The sequence below is a fragment of the Copadichromis virginalis genome, linkage group LG20, assembly GCF_057382275.1.
Source record: "Copadichromis virginalis isolate Kocher_CV1m ecotype Utaka linkage group LG20, C_Virginalis_male_GT1.1, whole genome shotgun sequence".
In the NCBI taxonomy this organism is placed as follows: domain Eukaryota; kingdom Metazoa; phylum Chordata; class Actinopteri; order Cichliformes; family Cichlidae; genus Copadichromis; species Copadichromis virginalis.
The window spans coordinates 11352895-11363961 of record NC_140637.1 but is presented as its reverse complement, the minus strand read 5'-3'; the positions used below and the strand labels follow the sequence as shown (position 1 = coordinate 11363961).

The following is an 11067-nucleotide window of genomic DNA, read 5'->3' as shown; positions in this document are numbered from 1 at the left end:
GAAATATTCCTAAAGACTACTTAAAGAAATTACAAGGTTGACTCTTGAGGAATAGTGATAGTCTGAAAGGAAACCTTCTGAATGAACTGTTTTTAGGTTTTGTTTAATGTCTGTTTTAAATTTTTTTAAAAATGAAGCGCTGAACATGATTTATTTTTACATTTGTAAAATGTAAAATAAAATTATTTTGACAGTTATAAAAATAAAAGGGCCTGGGTTTGTTTCCCTTAATAGTATTATTTTGTTACGGCGGTAATTAGGCTGCTTAACATCAAAATAACATAATCATTAAAGACACCCCCCCCCCCTTTAAAAAAAACGATTTGGTTCCACTCAGGCAAAAATCCATTCCGCTTTGCTTCGCAGTAAGACATCTTATTTTGAAAGTGTTCCCGGAATTTTTGGTTTCGCTTCGTGTCCCGAGCGCGGGCGAAGCGCGTTTGGGTTAATCAGGAGCGTCCAAACCTTACGCACGCAGTCTGGAAGTTTTCGCTCCAGTTTAAGTTTAACTCCCAGTGACTCCGGTTACAGACAGCGTGGTCATGGTCAGAGAAGAAGAAAGATAAGAAGCAAAATAAAAAAAGCCGGGCTGAATGTGACTCATACAGGCTGAATTATGCCTCTGCCTGTGATTTACTAACCCGGAGTGCGCTCCTCAGGCTGGATGTATGGTTGACTGAAGAAGCCCTAACATTTGTCCCACATATATATTTTCTTCCGTGGAGCTAACTCGTAAGAGTTCTGATGGAGGGCCACATGTTATTTGCGTGGATGCTGATGTGTTTGCTTCTGCGGCCCTCAACCGCACAGAACAGCCCACCTGAAGGAGGTAAGCGCCGTTGATTCAGTGGAAACCAGTCTAATTATAATTATTTGCATTGCATAACAGGGGGGCGATAGCGACTAGCAGACAAAAACATTTTTTTTAAAAGAGGAAGATTACAAATAAAACAATGTGAGCCACAATAATCTGTAATTTTTGTAAATAAAGCGACTTAAAGCGTTGGTGCCACATAATAAAAGGAATACAGCTGGGCTCGGGGCGGATTAGGGTGGGGTTGACATTACACCAGTGTTCTCAGTAAAGTGGCATGACTCCAGGTATTGAATTATCTGTTGATGAAATCTTACAGCCAGGAGTAGCGACTTCATACAGTAGGGCTAGGGGCATGGGTGGGGGCACTCTGATCGACCACGCAGGCATGCTGAGGATGGCTTCAGGTGCTCCCGGGAATTCTCAGGTTATTGTCAGTTGATGACATCTCAGGGCTTTACAACAGACTTCTAATAAGGGGAAGACCAAATAACCTCCAGGTCTGCTGGAAAAGGTTTTTTGTTTTTAAAGGATAATTCTGGTTAATGTTAGTAGAACACAAGAGTGCAAAGAATGACAGATTTGATGCATCTTATGGGGTTTTTTTCTAAACATGCAGATGCTCCTCTTTATAAGATGTTTTTAATTCTGATCAGTAACTGCTGATTTGCAGACTCCAAATCTAAACCAATCCTATCAGCTCTTATCATAGCAGTGCCTTTGTGCCATTCTGGCAAAGCTCATGACCGCAAAGTGACAGAGATTTCCCCAGGTGGTGATGGCACCGGCAGGTTTCTTAGTGAGAGTGGATATTTATGAGTGTCTGTAGTTAGGGATATGCTGATGCTTTGCTGTTCCATTTATAGGGATACGATGAGATAACTTGGTCTACGGTAATTGGGCTTTATATAAATGTACTTGCTGTTTTTACTCTAGTTAAATAAAGGTCTTATGTCTGTAACCTTTAACAACAGTTATAAATCACTAATAATTAACCATATGTCTAATAAAGGCTCAAAAAGTAAAGTTATACTATGCTCTAAACCCAGGATGTCAAACTTATTTTCTGTTTACTTTGATGTGAGTGGGCCAGACCTGTGTAAAGACATTTAAGTCTATGTTTCAACCCCACCCCATGTCTTAATAGAAAAAGAAGCGCAATTTCAAGAGAAATGTTGCTGTAGTGTAGCACATGAGAGAATTCTTGCAGCACTAACAAATAAATGTGTAACAAAGTTCTAGTAGTTCATTATCCAGACTGTCCTGTAAACAGAAAATCTGTTTTCTGACTGCGTGCTGATAGTAAAAAACAAAACAAAAAAAAAAAACCCAGAAACTTATGTAGTAGGTAGATTACTTTAGTGTGGTATAGAGATCTTTATCAGAAGGAAAAAGCTGTAAAACTTACATTTTAACAAATCCTGAATTAACGCTCTCCTTCCCATTTTCCAAAGCTGCCCAGTTTACTGCCCGATTCGGGCCCCCTGGGCTCTATATTTGGCACCCCTGCTTTAGACCTTAGACTGTCTGAAAATGAAGTAGCTTATTGTATTGTATTATACTGAGGCAGTGCCTTGTACCTTCCAGAGACCAGTCATCAACCACTGGTACCAATTCTGTGCCTTATATTTTTTGGCTGCTTCTGGTTGTTCCCATGTTACAAAGCGTCACCAGTGTGGGTAGCTCTGCATGTTTCTATTTTGCAGAGTTTCATGCTTCTCATGACAAAACCCCAAGGGGGGATTTTTGCATTACGAGCTGCAGTCAAACCAGCGACACCACTACACTGCGAATGTAACGGTACAAAAACAAGGTCATTTAAAGAAAATGTGCAAAATTAGACAGGAATACCACTCAATTTTATTCATTTAAACTTCTATAGTGCTTTTCTACTCTTGTTCAAGCTTTATCTTTTTCATATCGTTCTCATCCCAACATGCAACCTATTTAAATCTTCACTGTGTTTTTAGCCCCAAAAAACCCCCTCATAACATACTCATACGTTTTTGTAAGGTGCTCAGCCTGATCTGCTTGCTGTTTTACTCACGCTTCATTTTTCTCCATCACATCATTAGCTAAGATCTGTAGTGCATGCGATAACCCGAGACAGCATTCAACCACGGCAATAAAGAACGATAAAATGGCTCGCTCCAGCAGTAGGTCTGAAGATAAAGGCGTACCTGCACAAACGCAGAGGTAAGGGGCTCCTATACGCAACAGCACTCTTGCTCCAAACAAGAGTGATGTAAGGAATTCTTTAGGTTGATAGAGGGGGAAAAGGCAGCAAGCATGCAGGCTGGCATGTGTGCACACACGCTTGATTTGTGTGTATACATGCTTCGCTGCTCAGCTTTCAACACCTTGAAGCCTAGTCCACACCTCATGTCAAGCGTTGGACCTTGACATATTTAAAAAATGAGACACTGAATTACACGCCTATATAACTGTATTTTCTGCAGAGTCATATATGTGTAGTCCAAAGTCTTCATCTTAAAAGTTTCTGATTTCTCGAGTGACGATTTTAACAGTAGGCAGGATTTCTTTTGGATCTGTGCACAATCTGTAGATTTGAAGCTAAGTTCTGCTTGTTGTGCTACTGTTTCCTGCTCTGTATATGGTCATCCAGCATTCCTCTTCATCCCTCACATGAAACTGGCAGTACCCCCCAGCTTCATTCCTCTCCTTTTAACGCCTTTTATTTCCCTCGTCCCGCCTCCTTTCTCCACTCCCTCCCTCTCTCCCACCAGTACCCAGCACAGCTACTGTCATGCCTGTTCCTCTACTTTGGGCATTGTTGCTTCTGTTATAAGATATGCAAAATTAGGGAGTGGGAAAAAAAATAATCCACCCGTAGCTTTGTGCTTGGATGCCTTTAATCCATTATCCAACTTTGAAGTTACAGTATCATGATGCCTGCATCAGTTTTGTACTTCCTCTGTTTGTTTTACAGTCTTCTTATCTCCAAAACCACAGCCTATTTTGGGGGGTTTTGCTTTTAACTTTCTTCTGCTTTCATGTAAAACAAACAATTTTCTCTATAAGATTTGTTCACTGTGACACTGTTTTTCTCTCTCATAAAAACAGGATGGAAATGTGTGTAGAGGGAAGCACGAAAAGAGACCTGTGGAAAAACAGAATCATAGAGAGTTGTTGGCGCAAGTCAGTAACTGATTCCGCTCGCCTGATATGCATATTAATGACTGTATTGATGTTTGTTGCTTCTCCACAGTGCTGAACTGCTGTGAGGGGGACGTCCTCTTCTTGGTGGATTCCTCGGGGAGTGTGTCATCCTACGAGCACTCCCGAATGCTAGCCTTCCTGTCCGAGCTCATCTCCCCCTTTTCGCTGGGAGAGGACCAGGTAAGGGTAGGACTTCTGCAGGTGGGCACCAAACCACGTCTCGAGTTCGGCTTTGATAAATACAGCACCCAAAGTGGCCTTCAGGCCGCTTTGAAAACCATCAAGCCTCTCAGGGGGGACACCAACACAGTTGAGGCGCTGAAAATGGTGAAGGAGTGGGTCCTGCGTCCTGGAAAGGCTGGCGGCGCCCGGGAAAATCTCCCGAGGGTGCTAGTGTGGCTGACTGATGGGGTAAAACCAGGGGATGTGACTGGACCGATGGCCCAGCTTCGGGATGATGGTGTGGCCGTGCTGGTCGTGTCCACTGGCCATGGCAACTACCAGGTGTTGAGGCAGGTGGTGAGCCCACCTGTGGAGGACCACCTGCACTTTGTGGACATTGACGATATGAGCATCATCACAAAGGAATTCCGGGATGCCATTATTGGTGAGTACAGCATGGGTAGTGTCTTTATGTGTTGCAAATAAAAGATTTAAAGAATGAACAGATAATTAGAATTTGTTGTTGGACTGAACACAACACACATTCTGCTCAATAAAAAAATGTGTATCTGCACATGCCTGTACTACGGAGACTGGGAAAAATATTATTTATGATTGATCCTGACCAATTAAAGCTGGATTGCTCGTACGCTTCAGTAGCTTTGAGAAACCCCCCTTCCATTCAAACAGCTACAATAACACTTATATCCTGCCTCAGTGATGTATTACATGTCTCTCTGTGCTTCTCCCTAATTCCACACATGCTCTTGAAGACAAGGAGACCAACTAGCCGGGACACTCTGTGTGCATGTGTATGAGTCCCTGTAATGAGATAGGCCAATCTATTAATGGATTAATGATTCAACATCTCTTTCTGCTCCATCCAACACTATGCCCAACATGACACACACACATATATATTTATATATAGAGACCTGGAAGATGAGCCATTTCTCTGGATGGATTAGGTAACTGCCATAACACTCACAAGGGTCACTACAGCATTTATACAACAGCTGTAAGATATGATGCATAATAGAAAATAGGGCTTGTGTAGAACAAGGTGGAATGCATCAGTCCTTGCTGGGTGCATAAGGATTTAATCACAGATATCAGTGCATCTGGGAAAATTGTTATTTTGTTGCAGGGCCTCACTGGGTTGGCTATTTCAGGTTGTCTCAGTGCTGTCGCTGTGAATGCATTTAGGTTTCAAAGTCTGGGAGTCTATGTGAGTAGCTGACTGAAGCCAAGGCATTTTTAGCGCTCCTTCTGTCCTGTCACCATCATTTCTCCTCCTTTTTGAAAATTAAAAATGATAACTCAACCCCAACAACGTGTGCACGCGCTAACACGAGATCCTGCCGTCTCCAACAGAGATCATCCGCGCTGAACGAATTCACGTTCGAGACGTCTCCACCAGCTCCGCCACACTGCAGTGGCGACCCGTTCTGTCCGGGTTGACGGGCCACTATGAGATCCTCTTCAAAGAACTTCGGAGAGGAGTCGGTGGGGTTGAGACCAGTAGGCCTGATGTATTCACTGGAGGACCTCCGTACCAGAGACTTACCCAGACTGCGGATTCCAGCACTGCCAGGTTAACTGGCCTGAAGCCTGACACCAACTATATCGCCATACTGAGACCAGAGTCCAACGAACAAGCCTTTAACGACCTCCATGTCACCTTCAGAACTAGACCAGGTTGAGTTCTCTCTATATATACGCTTGCTTTGCAAGTTGCACAAAACCTTTTCAATGGTTTGCTATAAATATAAAAAGTCAAAGTTCTAATTTGCTTTTGCAGTCTCTCAAATTTAGGAATTTGCTCTTTTTATCTGTTCTGCATGCAACACTGTCAATTTTGTTGACATTCTGAATGAAATGTCTTTGTTATAGGCCCACAATAAGAAAATAAAAGCTAAATCCACTGCAATTAAAAAGCTTGTGTAAAAGATTTTATTTTGTGGTTCGGTGAAGAAGAAAAAATTCAAAGTGAAAATCATCATATTCTCCTCATATTTTTTCTACTGCCTCAGCAATTGTTCTTGTCTCTCTTACACACCAGAGGTGCTGAGCCCAGCTGTGGTAACAGTTTCCGAGCCTGGACAAAGCAGTGTTCGGGTCAGCTGGGGTCCTCTCCAACCAGGGATGGTTGAGAGTTACTCTGTTGAGTATTCAGCCCTGCCCACGGGTAAAGTGCACTATGTCCAACTGAGTCGAAGTCAGAACTCTACTCTGCTCAGAAACCTCCAACCAGATACCACTTACTTGGTCACTGTTACTGCCAGGCACGCCTCAGGAAAGGAGAAAGCCATGTCTGTCAAAGTGTGCACTCAAGAAGGTGAGGTCAAATTAGGTCATAATCCCACTCCTTCATTGTCTTATTCATTCTGCATCCTAAATTCCAGATAATTGTAGTTCCGTTCAGTTCTGAAATGGTCAGTTCTCCTGCTGTTTTGTTTTTTTGCTTCACTGCTTTATAGTTCTCTTTCCTTTCGAAATATAACCAAACTTTTGAATGGTCTCTGTCTCTAGTGACTCCAGCGCTGGCAGACCTCCAGTTGACTACAGTGGGTAGTGACTCAGTAGAGGTTGAATGGAACGGTGGCACATCTCACTTGAGGGGCTACTGGCTCACCTGGGAGGGACAGCAAAGCTCTGCCCCTGGTCAGCGCTCCTCCCTCTACTTGCCACCCGACTCCCTCTCAACACGGCTCACGCACCTGCCCCCTTCGGCTAGAGTGTGCGTGTCACCCATTTACCGGACGGCACGGGGAGAGGGACTGTGTTGCACGGCACAGTTTCACTCAGGTGAGTGCGGGCCTGGTAGATTAAAAAGCACCAAGGAATTGAATTTTTTTTAAGTTAGTTGGTTAATATATTATGGATTAGTTTGAAGTTTTTCTACAAAACACTGAGGCCAAAAGAAAATTAAAAAATTATACAAAGCAAAAACTCATGCACTATTTTGGTACAGTATCAAACCATGCATATAGTAGATTTCAATTAGTACCTCAGTAGAGCAGAGTTCACATAAGTCTTGTTTATTGAGATCAGACCATTGAAAAAAAACATCTTTCTCTGGGATCCTTTTCCTGGTTTAGGTGGGTAACCCACAGGCCTCACCAGCAACAGCTACTAAATATTAATAGTCTTTAAAATTACTTATTTAAATGTAATTTTGCACTGCAGCAAACTCTGCAAGTGAAAGTTGCTCTGTATTGTGAGTGGAAGCAGAAATCACAGTTAGTTATTTTAATTCCTTAATAAATGCCCCATGTGTGCACTTTGTATGTAAGTTTGAGAGCTTAAAATGTATAAATACTAATATCTCAGCTGCTTCTTTCCTTCTTTTCCTTTAGATGCATTAGTGTATGGCTACCAATCATAGCACCCTGAGACTGCAGCTGTACCTTACCAAACATGGAGGGACGAAGGCGAGAAGAATGCTGACTTTCATCCATAATTCTTTTCCCTGCCTTTCCCCTCTGTGGAAATCCTCCAGGAGTGACGTGTGGGTTGGCTTACCGAACACTCATGTGGAAGCTATGGACACTTAAGAGTAGTCGGGGGGGGAAAAACAGCCACATGCTGACTGCAATCTGCGACACAAAGGAATAACTACTTTCCTGTTTTTATCTTCTCATCTGGTTTGCCCCTGTACTAAATGATGCTTCACATTAAGGACGTGCATTAAAGAAACATAATTTGTAGGTGTGTTTCGCAGCTACGGAGAAGGGTGTGATGGGAATGTTGAGGTTTTATGTGGCTTGTTTTGAAAAAGGGGTTCCCACCATATGCGGGCCATGTGTTCAAATCTGCTCCCTCCCCCAAATCCGCATAACGCACAGAAAACATCTGATTTACATTTTTGATGAATGCAATGAATTCTGCTTCAGTTGACAATATTCAAAAGATTAAAGCTTTGGGCAGATTCAGTTACGATTGCTTTGACCTTTCAAGATATTAATAAAGGTTATCTTATCTTATCTTATATTATAAAAACACCAACCACGTGCTGAAAGTAGAGGGATGCTGTATATGATGTGCAGATCTGTGTAGCTGAGAGTAGCCTTCTACCGATGTCTTGTACATCCAGTAATATTTATTAATCTGAAAATCATGCAAATATAAGAATCTATAACTTCTTCACAGACATGCTCTTTACATTTTAAGACTTTCTTTTATAGCTAGTCTCTGCTGCCCCCTACTGAAAAGATTACAGGCTTCTCTTTTACTGTATACTGAAAACATGTATTTTATGCTGACTGCCTTTGGAATTTAATACCAGCTTTCAATAAAGTCATTTTGTAATTTTGTTTACATATTTGGTTGTTTATTTTAAATTTTAGCATATAACAATACTACTGACTGGAAAAACAGCCAAGTCTGATGGGTATGTGTGGAGGTGGACCTCACAGACTAAAAACTACTGCTGATGCTTTTTGAGCTGGAGGTGTTAAAAGTCCAGGTGACTGATTTTGAACACCCAGACTCCGCCTGCTCTCGAAGCCACTCTAATCTGTGCAGGGTCTTCTCCAAACAACAAAGCTCTAGAATTGATCTTTTGAAGTAAATTTAGACAACTTTTTTTCATTTTGGTTTATTATTTTATTACTGTGATTTTTTTATCGAGGCAGCTGATTTAGTCTATCACAACACTGAGGAAAATGTAGCACACCTCTGTTGAGGCTCCTTTAAATTTTAGATGAAAAACGGTTGTGTGTGACAGATTTGCTGTCATGCTTTGGGACACGTTTGATTTTCTGTAGGTACATGGCATCATAAACAAATGGTTCAGTGTCATGGGGAAGGACACTTCAGTAACATTAGCAGCCCTTCAAGCTTGTGTTGTTGTTTTCAGTTACTTCTTTTTTCATCACATCATTGGAGATTCTAAAACTCAAAAAAAATTGATAAACTATATTTTGTCATGTTTCGGCTGTGTGCAGGCAGGAGAAGGACCCAAATGCAAAACTCACCACACAGGAATTAAACTCAAAAAGCTGCTTTATTGCAGAACAGCACAAAAATATAACAAAACTAAACTGGGACATGGATAACTAACACACAGGGAAACACCGCCATGAGGGAGACTACAACACTGACAAAGAGAAACACAGGGCTTAAATATACTGAGGGATAACGAGGGAATGAGACAAAGAAGGAGAGCACAGCTGGGAGTAATCAGGCTGGACGAGACAAGGGAAGCAAAACTAGAAATACTGACATGAGACATGGACCTTCAAAGTAAAACAGGAAACACACTGACTGAACTCTAGACATGTAAACTTAACAGCAACTGGGGAGACAGACCATAGGAACCTGAAACATGGTACAGAAAGGCACAGTAGACACAACATGGAACATAGGGAAGCCGCATTACAAAACCTAAGAAATAAACCTATGATAACCATAACTGAAACCTAGGGAAATAGCAAACACAGTACAACAAAGGACTCAAAACATAAACCATAATATAAAAACACAAGAACTCAAAAAGCTGGGTCAGAAAGTCCCAGAACCGTGACATATTTGTGCCTGGACAGGTAAATAGAATGGCACATGAATGTGATGGAGGCAAATCGGGAAGCCCTTGTTCTGTGACAAAAATGCATTTAAAATGTTAAAATCCTCCATCACAGTCATTAACTTGCATGAATGCCACGTCAAAAGTGACTTAGAAAGAAAATACATCCAAGAGTTTTGGTTGATTTCTGTTTATTTTATGTTGTTGGCTGTGCAAATTAAGACTTTAGGTTTGGTTAGGGGTTACATTCAGTTTCACTTCAATTTAATTTTACTTACTAAATCAGTAGAACATTTATCAAGCTGGGATAACCACATTTACTCAGGGCTTTCTTGACGTGATGTTCTTCTGTTTCCCTGGCTGCTCTGTCTGTGGGGATGGTGTTTGCTCTGTGTTGTAGCGTCCTGATGACACCCAGTGGATACTCCAGTGGATGATGAGAGTCAAAACTTAATACTGATCCTATGCGTGGGTTAACAGTACAGCTGTAAGCTGTTTTATTAAAGATAAAAGCTGTAGCTTTTAAATATCTTAATGTGTTGCTCCACCAAGTTAATATGATCCTTGAATTGTGGTAAGTCCTGAGATCTGATTTTCACCCAGGTGTCATCCACATACCTGAACCAATGACTTGGTGGTGTAGGATAGCACTGACCTTTGTATGTGAAATATGTGGAATGAAGACACAGTTCTAAGAGTAAAACACGCTTGGTAGGTGCTGAGAGAGGTCCTGTTATCCCTCGTGAGCTACCTCCACTTCAGTGACTCAAACGCAGGTGAAGAGAAATGTTACATCATACGAGACCATTGTTTCACCTGCCTCCATAATGATGTTCTGGATGTGGTGTTTAGAGCTGCCTACCAATGGACTGAGGATCAAAAGCCAGAAACTTTGAGATGTTATAGGTGACCGAGTTGATCATACAAACAATTGGTCTTAAAGGTACACATTGTTTATATATCTTCGGTGAACCATACTTGATGTAGCTTCCCCTGGGTATATCCTGTGTTATGAGGGCTGGTCAATAACATTGTCTTGTTCTAACTGCTACAGACAATCTATCACCCTCTTCCTGTAACCACAGTGACAGAATTTTCTCATGATAGTCTTTCTGGTTTAGCAAAACCGTGCACCTGCCCTAGCTTCCCGGAAAGATGATAACGCTGTTGTTTTTACTAAGCAATGTGAGTGCCTTCCTCTCCTCCATGCAGATGTTGGATGCTCAGCTGTTCATTGAAAGCTGGTTCTGTGCCTTCTGGAGGACTTTTTTTAAAACAGTATGTTTATTGAGTTTTATATTACAGAACAAGCAAAGAATAATAGTACAGTTAACATAAGATTTATATTAAACATCATAGTCCCCAAAATAAACAAATATAGATT

General features: G+C 41.6%; 1 protein-coding gene across 1 annotated transcript; it reads left to right on the top strand.

Annotated features, from left to right (window-relative positions):
- Positions 1-439: 439 nt before the first annotated feature.
- Positions 440-8476, top strand: vwa1 (von Willebrand factor A domain containing 1). The gene is made up of 6 exons (XM_085444173.1): positions 440-829; positions 4044-4601; positions 5531-5854; positions 6219-6494; positions 6689-6964; positions 7516-8476. Exons 1-6 carry the CDS (start codon positions 745-747, stop codon positions 7542-7544), a joined length of 1548 nt encoding a protein of 515 aa, XP_085300299.1. The 5' UTR covers positions 440-744; the 3' UTR covers positions 7545-8476.
- Positions 8477-11067: the final 2591 nt, after the last annotated feature.

Coding starts and splice junctions, on each gene's coding strand:
- vwa1 (XM_085444173.1), top strand. CDS start 745: ATGGAGGGCCACATGTTATTTGCGTGGATGCTGATGTGTTTGCTTCTG. Junction 5,855..6,218: donor CACCTTCAGAACTAGACCAG/GTTGAGTTCTCT, acceptor CTTACACACCAG/AGGTGCTGAGCCCAGCTGTG. Junction 6,495..6,688: donor CAAAGTGTGCACTCAAGAAG/GTGAGGTCAAAT, acceptor CTCTGTCTCTAG/TGACTCCAGCGCTGGCAGAC.